At 39.2% G+C, this 13,535-nt stretch overlaps 1 protein-coding gene across 4 annotated transcripts in view; it reads left to right on the plus strand.

Moving 5' to 3' along the window:
* NRXN3 (neurexin 3) overlaps positions 1-13,535 on the plus strand; it is an 891,094-nt gene that overhangs the window by 266,194 nt on the left and 611,365 nt on the right. For all 4 annotated transcript variants that reach the window (XM_042814128.1, XM_042814126.1, XM_042814127.1 and 1 more), the window contains 2 exons: positions 5,704-5,907; positions 13,189-13,215. In XM_042814128.1, coding sequence (XP_042670062.1) covers positions 5,704-5,907; positions 13,189-13,215 — 231 coding nt within the window. The remainder of the gene's footprint in view (positions 1-5,703; positions 5,908-13,188; positions 13,216-13,535) is intronic.

Consider the following 13,535-nt stretch of genomic DNA (forward strand, 5'->3'; position numbering starts at 1 on the left):
TTGTATTTTAAAATCCATGTAACGCAAACTTTGTAGTAGCTTAGTCCAAATTATGCCAGGTGTAAACATGCATCCCCCGGGTCATTCAAAGATGTACATCCTCAGTCCAAAGGCTTGGCTCTTTGAAACTTGACTGTATGGAATCTACTTAGACAGGATTGAGAATTGTAGGGTTTTAGGCCTTCTTTTCTTTCAGTTGTGTGGGTTTGTTGTTGTTGTTTTTAAGTATTATGTTGATTTTCGAATAATCAAGGCTGTTTTTATTTGTGGCCTCCTAGCAGGTATATGAAAAAACTGATGTTTGCATGGAAATGGAAAGAGATGTGCTGCATACTCACTGGAAAGCTTTTTCTGGCTTGTGGATAGAAAGCTATGGTCTCTTTCTTAAAGGAAATCTTGAAGGATATTTGAATTTTTGCAGGAAAGTGGTATTGTGTAGTCTGTATTTCCTGTAGTTTTGAACTCTTGGTCCTTGCTATTATGCATCTCCAACTGCTAATGCTTTTCTCTAGAAGCCCTGCTCAGTGGGAATGGGGAGCAACTTCCGATTCTCCCAAATGGAAATGTATGAGGAATGCACAGTGTGCCCTGGTTTACTGTCATTAATCACTTCAGCTGAACTTTTAATGAAGAGGTGTTTTTTCCTTATTCTTTTGTCATCTTTTTGGAGACTTCCAGAAAAAAGAAAGCTCTTTTGTAGTCTGGGAGACAAGGGAGAAACCACAAGGAAGAACAAGGCACTATGAAAGCTGAAAAGGATGGAAAGCCAAAAAGAATGAAGATTAATACAGGAGAAAGGTTAGAAACCAAGACAAAGATCACGAAGAGATATTGAATATTTTTCTATCTCTGTATTGCAAGAATATGTCTCTTGCAACCTCCCTAGAATGTTTATGCAGAGCTTTGTGGTGAAGCAGCAGTAAATTGCTCCTTTGGATGGTAAGTGCAAAATTAAAGCTGGCAGGGTCTCAGAGCACAAGACTGGGAAGCTAATTGCTCCTAATAACATATCGATTTTCACAGATCTCTGGCATTATGTCAGGGCAGTTTTGAACTAGCACCTGGTTTCTTCCTCTTTTCATCTCCAAGCGAATAGCAGTGAAGCTTCTGGCTTTGAGATCTGGTAAATGCAACTCTAGATCTTTTTGTCTACTCTGCAGGTCCCTGCAACATGGGTGAAATCTTTTGTGCTGCACATTGCTCCAAATATAATGGCTACCCTGAAAGTAGACAGGTGGAAGGAATGTGCATATATTTTAACTTGAATAACTATGTGCTTATATTTTAACTTGATTAACTAAATGCTGCTTGTATTTATGGTGCTGTACAGAAGTGTTACAATCCCTTTGCTGCAGTTGACTAAAGACAATCAAATGGATGCCTGTTTTTAGGCAAAAGTTGCCAGCACAGGAGAACTGAGGTCACCTAGTTGTTGCCAGGTTACATTCAATCATCAGCAGATTTTCTGTATGTGTTGCTTAGCGATAATGTGCCATCCTTGAGTTTTGGAGACTGCTGTTAGGACAAGGAGATATGATTTATTTCTGTGATTGCTACTAAGCAATGCCTCCCTCTGAAGGACTTTTCTTACAGTTAGAGGGAAAGCTCTGCTTGCAAGGAGGTGTGCTGAAAAAGCTTACAGATACTTCAGATGGTGAAGACTTGTAAGGTGAGAATGAAATTTCTTACATTTAGAAGATGTCAAGTGCTTAGGTACTCTGAACTGGGACAGGCTCAGGTCAGCAGAGGGCACACACAAGGGCAGAAGGTCATCTTCTCACATGGTTGCATAGAAGCCGTTTCAACTATTTCAGGCTATTTGATTTTGTCTGCATAATTTTTGCAAGGATTCAGTGCAGTGCTATATTTCAGAGAAGGGACATTAACTGAAACTGAAGTAGTACCTGATTTAGGGTACTACTGAGTATCAACTGAAACACTGTCTTGATTTTTAAATTAATTTTGATTATCGATTCCAATTGGAAATTTACTTTCAGCTTTCCTCTGTCTGGTTTGTCTCTATTAATTCTAAACTGACATGGCTGTTAGTATAGTGATTGGAACTATGCTGAGAACCCTTAGGTCCTCTGCATGCCATACACAGAATGCTATGGGCAAAGTTTAGGAAAGGATACCTAGAAGAACAAGCAAGGAGTTCAGGAGGTGGTAAGGAGAGATTTTGCTCAGTGTGAGATCTCTTTTTGCCTCCTACATTACATTTTTCCCTTGGGGCTCCTCCTGCTTTATCTCACTGTGTAATTCATTCCAAGTACAAGCCATGCTTATAGAATTTGAATTTGGGGTTAATTTAGGCATCAGTGGCTTTCTTTTTTTTTTTTTTCCCTGACATTTTTGAGTTCAGATTTTAATTCAGAAACTATTCAAAACATTAGGTTCTAGATTTTTCTGCCATCTTCAGCAATTATGGGTGTTCTTCATATTAGTCTTACACAAATATAATAACAGTTCACATTTCTTGTCTGTGGACAGTAATTTTCTGTCAATGGAATCACTGGACCTGAAGGGCACAAATGCATTGTTTTAGAAGGGAAGAAAGTCATTATTACCAGTCTTTTGATTTGTTGTCTTACAGTGTCTGCAGAAAAAAAAAAGCACATATATTTCCAAAGTACCCATGGCATGGCTCTGTGAACAAGAAAGTAGCAGAGCTGAGGTACTTGTGTCAGCAACCCCCACTCATGGTCCTGATACTCTCCAATTCCTTTACCCCAGCTATTCTGGTGTGAGGGCACACAACTTTTTCATGCAAGGCACATCTGAGCTGAAGGCATCAAAAGAGCCATTTCATGCTTGACTGCATTTTCTAATACAATCCACACAGAGAGGAGAGAGAGCAAGGAGGGGTTTGTGTGTACATATGCATTGACTTTGAGTATATGTATAATGTACAGTACATTTGGTTCCAGCTTGCAGCTGTGGGTGGCAAGAAAGAGTTGCAGGCGTGAGGGGGAATAGAATTGCACTTTGAAAAGTAGGAAACCCCCCCCCCACCTTGAAATAAAAATCTTTCTTTCCAGCTCGTTCCGACTGTTTCTTGGCCAAGTAAAGATGCGAGTCTCCTGGGCAGCACTGACAGCTGGTGCCCAGAAGGTGTATGTATGGCTGATTGGGTGTTGCATGTAAAGCACTTTGCGCATACAGACCATGACAGTGTGTGGGAATGCAGCTCAGAACGCTTGTGAATAAAGATGTTGTTCACAACCGTATTATTTTAATGGTGCTCATGGAGAAGTTTTCTTTTTAATGAGCTTGTATGTCCCATGACCAGCGGAGGTGCTGCATGATGTATATTAGTATGATGGGTTGCTGCGCCAGTGCTGCACCCAACCACAGTGATCCCCGTCAAATGTTTCATAACCATATAATTGTTTACCACTTATTTTGCATATTTATTACCACACTGCATCCCTATTTCTATCCACTGTGGATCCTTTCCAGCATGGACTTGGAAGAACTTGACATGTTCTTTATTTTCCTGTCCAACTCTCTTACTCTAGCACCAAACATTTAGGCCTTGAGAGGACTATAAGAGTTAGCTCTAATAAGCTTATTGTTTTCTTCTAAAAGTTCCAGTCCCACCAACATGAGGGGGTCAGCTGATGATGTGAAAAATGAAGATGTCTAAGAAGAACATCTATATTCCAAATATTTGTTGTTTCAGTTGGTACTGTGTTTTCTTTTCTTGTGTAGGTAGGGAGGCTGGTGAGAATGTGTCTAGGGAGTTTAAATCAGTCTTTTTTTTCCTACTTCTTGGATTTTTATTCATAGCTTTGTTGTAAAAGTCCTACATGGAGTAATCTACTTATCTGCCTCTGGGAGGAAATGGTTCTGGGGAAAAGGGATGCTCTGATTCGTACATTAATATATTTATGCAGATTTGTAAATTTTGCTGGTAGAAGTGCTTTAGAGCATATGCACAGACTGAAACAATGATTGCCATGCCGTACTGGTTGCTGCACTTCTTTCACAAGACTTTACCCCTTCAAAGAAGACTTTCGGTTTTCACAGGCAAAGTCCTGAACAAATAGAGACCATTAAGTACTGGAACTCCTTTCCCACTAGACTCAGTTTTCTTTGATATCTTCGGAGGGGACAGAAAAACGTAATATCATTCCTTTTTTCCCTCCCACACTCCTGCCTTTTGTTCTGCCTTGATCTCCTGCCATTTCCAATGTTTGAATTACACTTAAACTTGATGTGGATTTTGATTTGTTCTTTTCATCATTTGCATTGCACTGCCACCAGTTGTGACAGCAGAGTTCCAGAAAGATTGTTAGTAAGGAGGAAGAAGAGCTCCCTCAAAACAGTACAAATCTGGTGTGGGAAAAACTGTTAAGAAACCTGTTCATGCTTGCAGATATTTGTCTGCCAGATTACAACAGAACTCTGAAAAAAGATCAAATGATTACAAGTGGGATGGATCTATGAACTCAATATTAAATAGCATTTCCTATGACAAACGTTTCATTTTTGCACTCTACAACTTCCTGAAGGGAGGTTGTGGTGAAGAGGGGTTTGGCCTCTTCTCCCAGGCAATGAACAGGACCCGGGGAAATGGCCGCAAGTTGTACTGGAGGAGGTTTAGGTTAGACATGAGGAAGAACTTTTTCTCTCAGGCAGTGGTCAGGCATTGGAATGGACTGCCAAGGGAGGTGGTGGCAGAGGCGCCTGGATGAGGAGCTACAAGAGATGGTTTAGTTTGTGGTAGCAATGGTAATGAGAAGACGGTTGGACTAGATGATCTTACAGGTCGTTTCCAACCTTGTGATTCTATGATTCTGTGATTCTGTGATTATTCTTGAATAATATGTACCTGTCGAAGCTCTTCTTAGTCTAACTTAAATTTCGGAAACATATTTTCACTTTCCTGCTTTAGATGTTGTATGTTCCTTTTCATTGTGCCAGTTCTAATTACGTTTTTTTTTTCACTTCTCTAAAATAAATTCTGTCCGCTGGAGAACTTTATAGGTCCTGTATTAATGATAATTCATATTTGACGGCTAGGCTTGCTTAATTTGATAAATGAAATTCCACTTCCAGAAACAATGGAACATATGCAGACTTAATTCTCTCTTGCTTGTTTTATATACCTCTTGTCTGATTTGCCTATTTAGGCCATGAGCAGCTTTCTAGATGCTACCATTGTCCAAGGTTTGCATGCAAGATTGATTGTCGAGGGACTGTGTTGCCACAGACTATAACTGTATATGGTTTCTCTTTTCCTTTAAAGTCCCAACAATGGAATGAAATTCCTCGCTCAATAAGCAACGACTTTTAAGAGCACCAGAAATAGAGACTGCATTTTCTAAGGCAAGACTCAATGCCCTAGGAGCAGTGTTTGAACTGTTCACTCCAGGAAGTGCTAGGATAGGCTGAACTAATGGAGAAGATTGCATTTTCTGGAAGATGTGAAAAATGGAGTCTGTCCTATCTCATTATCTCAAAAGGGCCCAAAGCTAACACACTTATCTTTATTTTTCCTGCTCATACTTTTTATGTAGAGTTGCCGGATGCAGCTGAACAGTAGCTCTGTTCTACCCAGAGTGATGTGCTGTTCCTGGAGTGTGTGGCAGTTGTAAACACAGTGCTCTGTAGTAGATGTCAGGTTTCCTCAGGGGTGGAGATCATGTAGAAGTGTAACTTATTTTCATCTTTTTGAAATTATTTACTGATTCCTTACAGAGGCCTCTATCTTGAGCTATGATGGCAGCATGTACATGAAGATCATCATGCCCATGGTCATGCATACTGAGGCAGAAGATGTGTCCTTCCGTTTCATGTCCCAGCGTGCCTATGGGCTGTTGATGGCAACCACCTCACGAGATTCTGCTGACACTCTGCGTCTGGAGCTGGATGGAGGCCGTGTCAAACTAATGGTCAACTTAGGTATCGTATAAAAACCTCCCACTGCCTTCACTCTTAGTTTGGGCTTGTGGTTAGTGGTTTTTAAGATTATTTTGTTTAATTTCTGTTGGTTTGATTGGATTGGATTGATCACTAAAATAGCTGCTGAGACCTTCATAATTATATTCTATTGTGGAGGTATTGCTGCATGGAGATTTGCTGTTAGTTCTTTGTTATGAACAGTGTTGGTTTTAAAGTCTTAAGTTTTTAAGTTTCCTTTCTTGGTCTGGGACTGGTGAGCTCTGTGTGAGACATGCTGCTTGGTCCATCTTTTGATCAGTTACATCCCTCATTCGTACAGCATCACTCAAAACAGTCAAAGCCAAATGTGAGAATTAAGCAAAATGGATACGGTGGCAAGCAGAAGTCTTGTGCATCCTAAACCTTTTACAAAATTTGACAGTGTTTGCTACAAATTGATCTTAAATATTCTATTTTGCTGAACTACAATTTATTTCTATTTCATAATTAGTTTATCGTTCAGCCTTTAGAGCTTTTAATATCTAGGAAAAAAGCCTGTATCTTTTGATAGTTTCTTTGTTAAAATAAAGGCAACAGTAATGAAAGTGCATCCCTCCATCCCAAAAGGTTGTTCTGTCTCCTTAGAGTCACAGAAAACAATAAAAGACCATTAGAAACAAATTCAACAATAATAACAGTGAAAAATTTTGAGAGGCAACAAATGAGCTGTTTGATTATCCACTTTCTTACTAGTGAATGACAAGTAGCCTCCTTTTTAAAGAGCATAAGCACAGGAGGTGAAGTTTACTTTCATTTGCACTGATGCAACTTGTTGCTTCATGTCAATCCCACAATATAATTAAGAAGAGATTCTGGATCAAAAGGCAGAACTATCATGTATAATGATTATGGAAAATGTGAAGTCCTGGGTACTTTATGTTCATGGTCTGCAAAATCTTGTGCCAGTTTTCAAAATTCCAAACCCCACAGGAGCAAGCTTCCACATTATTTTGAGCTAACAACATTAGCATCATGAAAGTCCCACTATGCTGATATCAGGAGCAAACTGTGTAGTGATTTTGTAGAGTGCAGCAGTGTTTTTTTACCATACCTGTAGTAATGGCTCTTGTTTTTCAGCTCATATCCTAGGTAGATATTATAAATTTATCAAGGACTTTCTGTGCCCAGTTGAGCTTGAGTGATGATTTTAAGGTTTCTTATCCTTACCTGGGAAATACGTTGTCCAGCAAGCGGCCAGCTTGTTTTAAAAACTTACATGTAGTTTTTTGTTTTTTTTTTTTTGTTTTGTTTTGGTTTGGTTTGGTTTTTTTTTTTTTTTTTTTGCTTTTAATCTCCTATAAGACTGTAGCTTTTGGGTTAGGAGAATAAAGAAGAGAAGATGCTTTTAAGCCAGTTCATATTTATTAATAATAGTATCTGTCCAAAGGGTTATGGAAACTCATGTTATGAAAAGAAAATAAAATGAAAAAGGCAAAAGCAAACAAATGAAAGAAAACCAATGTGGTATGGTTTTGTTTGGAATACATATGCTTGCTCTTCTTAGCTCAATTGGAAAAGTTTAAATCGCCACTGAGTGTCCAGATAGCTTAGGAACAGATGTGTACTCAGCAAGTAGTGGGCAGAAGAAATAGGTCAGTTTCAACTATGATAGTAGTTTCTCAAACAGAGACAGCACTGACACTGATCTCTCACTGTTTCAACTTATTGTAAGAGTGCTGAGACATTATGCAAAGAAGTGCTGCAAATCTAAGGTATTTTCCTTTAGTTGGGACTTTCTGCCTTCAAAACAGCAATGTTACCTTGCTGTTGGAGAAAGAGAGTTTAAGGAGGAGTGACCTTAACAGAGCCACTTAAATTCTGTTGTTTATTGGAAGTCACACCTGACTCTTTAAGGAGACTGATTATAACCAAAATGTTACAAGTAAGAACCAAGTCTTCATCATTTGCTCCTGCCAAAATCCTCTTACTGGTGAGAAGTGTTAGGAACACCCTCTGAAGCTGATCATGCTTGGTGCTGACTAGCTGCATGTCACCATCCTCCTGAGCCAATGACAACCAATGACATGCGTGTGTAAACAGAGACTGTTTTGAGTGGTGAGTTATATAATTGTGCTTTTCTTATAAGTCATTTAAAACTATTACTAAGAATTGTCTCTTCTTCGATCTATTTCATTTGATTACTCGTTATCATTTGTGTGGTTATATAGGTCTTTCCTGTGTTGTTTTTTATTTTCTTTCTTTTTTTTTTTTAAAATTATTATTTTTTTAACTCTTCTATGTATTTCAGTTGTAAAGCTTTCCCATACCCCATCAGCCATAGTAAATCAAAAGATGGTATTCAACCCTTCAAAGGCCTGAAGCCTGCGGCCCGCACAGCAAACAGCCCTGAGAACAGAGTGTACAGAGCAGCCTGCAGTGGCTGGCATATCCCACCATCTCCTCAACACACAGTGTTGTCCTGGCTTCAGCCAGGGGGATACATTGTACAGCAGGCATGGGTGGGCATGGGGGCTTGCTGTAGAAGATAGGAGGGATAAGAGCAGTGGTGAATAATTCTCTATGAAGGAGGAGTGAGGAAGTTGTTTCAGACCTTTCCCATGTCAGTCCCTGAGGCAGTCCAGTCTGCGTGTTGACAGCAAGTTTCACAGTAGTTTGTTTGTTGTGTGAAGAATAGAAGTCCAAATATGATGCGGATCTCACTTCTGTTGATAAGGATTCTGAGGAAATGAGCGTACAGTGAAAGGAGTGAGAGAGAGAGAGAGAGATGAAGCAAATAATGGCTTGGAACATGCTTGGGAATCATTTCTGATGCTGGGATTTGCATAAAGGGAAAGAAATGGCTGGTCCAATAGAGAGATGCACCTTCACTTTTTTTTCCTCCCATTGGTGAACGGGAAGATTATAGTTTCACTGACTTTTGTTAAAGAATATTTCAGTTTCGTTTCTTCTTGCTAGGCTCAGCTTCAGGGCACTAGTGACTAGAATAAATTCTGCCTACAACCGGTTAATCTGAGTTCTCCTGTAAATAAATGTGGCTATGCCTGTCTCCTACCTTTTCTCCTTAGGGTTTTCAAAGACATCTTTATCTTTCCAAGATGTACAGATTTTTTATAATTCATATATAAAGACAGAGCATACATGTTTTCTGTTTTTCTTTTTTAAACGTGCTTGAACCTTTACACCAAATACACCAAACTTTTGTGCAGGTTGTGCATGCAGATGTGCAAATGTGTACCTAGACATGCTTTTTTTTTAATAATCAACCCATACGGTGACTTTTGATATATATTTTTTATTGTAATAGATGGGAAAAAAATATCTGTCATCTTCCCACTAATACTAACAGGTGGGTGTGCAATTTGAGAAGTAGGAGAGACAAAGAGCTGCATTGTAGCATGGTGGAAGAGTGCACAGGGCCTCATCTGAGTTCCCCACAGGTGATAACCTAGAGTAAGCAGAAATTGTCAGGCCCTGATTATCTTGTTCTAGTCTTTGAAGTGCTCTTCCATAACCACATGTGGATGCTCTTCAAAAGGAGCAAACATTTTATCTTCCCACAGCAAAGATGATGGATTCAAGGAAAAAGACAGGCTGGGGCCTCAAAATTGCATAATGTAAATATCAGCATTCTGTAGCACAAAGATGCAGAATAGTGGTAAGAAACACAGATGCAATTACTGGAGACTTCATCAGTTCTGCTACTAATACTATTCAAACAGTGAATCTTTAACATTAGTTAGCTGGAGTGAAGCTGTTTAACCTTTTTGCAAGGAATCTTTTTCCCAGTTTCCTTGTGATGTGCTCTAGAAAACCTAACCTTGAAAGCAGCATCTGATTTACACTAGGAATAACAATGGAAGAAAGTAACTGTATAAGATCTTTTCAGGTCATTCTGCTCCCCATGTCCTTACAAAAATGAAGTTACTTTATGATTGTCCCCTAAACATCTCATTCAGTGGTAGGACTGGCTGCTTACTGGATTTGCAGCTGTTCAAGCACACTCATCTTTGAAGTCCAAAGAAAAGGAAACCTTTTTTTTAAGTCAGGAATACAACCATACCTCAACAAAGTAAATCACATCAGCAGAAGCTGATAACAATACTGAGAGCCATAGATGATAATTATCAAAAGTCTTACTGCACTGCTGGAGGACTCTCGAGCAGTCCTCTTAATTGTTTCTCAATTCTGCAGCTGCTGAGCGTGAACCCTGCCCCTTAATGTCAGGGAAAGCACCCTTAGCTTTGGCTTTTGAAGTGTTGTACTGGTTTAGAGGAAGCCAAGTATTTCCTTCATTTCTAAAAACTGATGTAAGAAGGAAAAAACAGTTTCATGTATTAATGATTGTAACTTTGTTGTTGCTTTGGGCAAGGATCAGGATTAAGGAAATAGAAAATATTGTGCTTGTTCTTTCAGTGTAGCACGTTTGGCTTTTAATGCCTCTCTTTTCAGTGACTGACTTGAGATTCATTTTAGTTCATTTTCATCCAGAACTTTTGGGCAACTGCAGCTTCCATAGCTTGCCTGGCAGCAATAGATAATGTCTTTCTCTACAAAGCACTTTCAATTCTTGAAGGCTTGTTAACCAGATGGCTCCCTAGATATTCTAGTTTCTTCTCTTCTGGCAATTGCCATGGTATTGGAATACAGCAATATTACTAACTTCCATTAGTAAAGTGGAAAAGGCATTGGATCTTAGAGTACATCTACTTGGTGTAAAAAAGTGCTTTGTAGAGATAAGCAGTGTGGTGGACTGAGAGTCTTTGTGGCAGAGTGCGTCAGTGTTAGCCCACGTGCAGGAGAGTGTGGCAGTGCTGGTGTAGTACCACAGGCAGATGTAGGAGCTTAGCTGCCAAGAAAGATCCTGCTGACCTAGCTGGACCAAGGCTGGTTCAGGAATTGATTCTTCTGGAGCAAGCTCAGGTGTTTTTTCCTGGCACTTTATTTTGAGTCTGGTGATCAGATAGTACCCTAATAGTTGTCAGGGCCACTCCCTCAGTGGCCTGGTCTCATTATCCTTTGAAATTGAAATCTACCAGTCAGGATAAGGGCTACACTGAAAATCAGTGTAAGACATCAGTCCCTTCAATCCCTTCACTCAGAGCAGACAGTGACTTAGGAGGCAGTTCTAGGGCATGTAGTTGTTTCAGTATTGCTTAAAAAAAAAGAGAGCAAAACTTCTCTGCAGAGATCAGAACCACAACAGTGGTTTTAGTTTCTGAATTTGATGAATGTTGCTGAGGACCAGCCATGTTTCCCTTTACGGCACACTTAACTGTTCAGCCCATAAATAATTTCCCGTTCTAGCTGTATCTGCCGTGACGCATTCACTTGCAGTGAGGTTCTGAAGTCTCTCTCACTCACTCTCTTTCAGGTTGTAGAGGCAAGGGTAGCTGATTTCCCAGCATATATGTAAGAGCTCCCATTAACCCATCTAGCTGCTATATGGGATATAGCCACTTCTGTATGGTGATTGTACCAATTGCTCCAGGGCTGTTTGCTCCCACTTTTCTGTTGCGGTTGACGACACATGACAAACCTAATCGCACAAAACCAAACCCAGATTTTCTCAAGGGAAGTTCTGGTTGAAAACAGATGCTTTATGGCTATGCTGCTCCTGATTGATATACCCCTAACTTGTTATGACTCTTTATTTATAGATCCTTACTCTTTCTCATCTTCTGAGATTGCATGAAGCTGAAATAAGCTTGCATAAGCTACTGAAATAATTTTCCTATTCTTATAATAATTGTCTGAGTAAACACAGAATTGGCCCAGTTAAGCAGCAAACTGCTTTGTATTTCTCTGCCATTCTCTATAGTCACTCTGGGCCATATCTCTGTAATATATACAACCATCTTTGCTGGTAAAACCTTGGTTACCTGGGTTTCTAGTAGCATGGTGCTGTTATTTCTGGCCTGATTTCCCAAGAGAAGGTCAGCATCACTCAAAATATGCAATAGCACCGATACAATAGCTTTCAACCAAATTGGACACCACAGTAGAAGTTGTTCACAAGGCTGTAAGTAGGCATTTATAAATGTAGGATACTATGGGTCATATCTTGAGATATGCTGAGCATTAATGTGTAAAATTAAAGAAGCGATGCTCAGAAACCCTCTAGCTCAGCTTCCCCCACCTCCAGTCATTTTTCTTGTGCAGTTTTTCAGTTACTATTTATTAGGCTCTACAATCATAACTCTATTTTAATTTCCATATACCCCTTCTTCCTCCCCTGTCCATAATCTCTGAAAGAAACAGGGCGAGCAAAGATTCACAGATCTGCCACTCCACTGCCCATTTCATCTTCTCCCTGAACGTTATGAACATTGTTTTCAATCTTAACATTCAGGCAGCAAGGTGAGGTTGGGCTTTGAGGAGCTGGCAGGGCTGGGAACCTTTGAAAGAATTCCTCACGTCCCCCACCAAGTAGGAAAAAAGTAAAAATAAAAATAAAAAAAAATAGTATTCCCAATCTCCAGAACTAGCTGAAATCTGGGCTGGGCGTTCGTGCGGTTAGCTGTTTGCAAGTGGCCATTTTATGACAGGACACAACTGGGCAGTATATTAACCCTTTCCTCACCTGAATGGACAGTGTTAAATGTGTCTGTGCACATACGAAAAAGTGTTCTGGGCTGACACGAGGGGACATGAGTAGAGGGTCTGTCTTTGGGAGAGCTGGAAAGGGTTAAATATTGCACCAACAAATCTCATAGACTGATTCTACAGGTATTCTGTGTTGGACAGATGGTGTATTTATGCAATAACAATACAAACTAATTCAAAAGAATCCAAGTGTAAAGGTTGATTTTAAACTTCAAGCTTCTTAGAGAAATTGCTGAAGGTTTTTAAAAAGAGAAATTACACTGGAGTATGATTTGCATTTTAAGAGAGATTTTTTTGTGCTTAATTGTCAATTTTTTTTTCTTGTAATTCACATCAGTTTTCATGGTCTGGAGTAGAAGATACTCTTAGATGCATAGTCTTCTATAAAAATAAAATGTTAAGTGTGGATATATATGTATATTGGTATATCTCTTTATACATATGTGTGTATATATATGTTTACGTATATATATATATTTATGTAACAAATATTTATGTAGAATATACTGTACATATACATCCACTTCTGAACTTGTACAGACTGTATATAAATATAAAATGGCCACATCTCTTTGCGTGTGTCTGTCCCCGGAAGGGTGGACTTGATTGTTTTTGGATGTCTGCAGCTGTTACCTTGAAGGATGCAATTTCATCTTTCATTTATTTTTCCCCATCTAGACTGTATCAGGATAAACTGTAACGCCAGTAAGTTTTCCCTCAAGTTTCATTTTGTTCTCTTTATATATATATTAAAATAACTTTATTTTCTTTGTGGTTTTATAAGCTGTTTTTCTTTTCTTTTCTTTTTCTTGCTTCTTTTTTAAAAAAAAGTCTTCTGAAATTGAGGGGTTGGGTAGAATATGAAGCTGTGGGGAGGAGGGAAGACTTTACGGTGATTATACATGAAAATTTTGTGTTAGGTCTCTCCAAGGAGGAGGTGAACTGTTATTTATTTCATAGCTTTGCAGAAGAACACCTGAAGAACCTGATGAGCTGATGTTATTTTTCACTGGTAACCTGTTGTC

This window comes from Centrocercus urophasianus, unplaced genomic scaffold (genome assembly GCF_019232065.1).
Source record: "Centrocercus urophasianus isolate 14NV4802_14NV808 unplaced genomic scaffold, USGS_Curo_1.0 seq_14, whole genome shotgun sequence".
NCBI classification, from domain to species: Eukaryota; Metazoa; Chordata; class Aves; order Galliformes; family Phasianidae; genus Centrocercus; species Centrocercus urophasianus.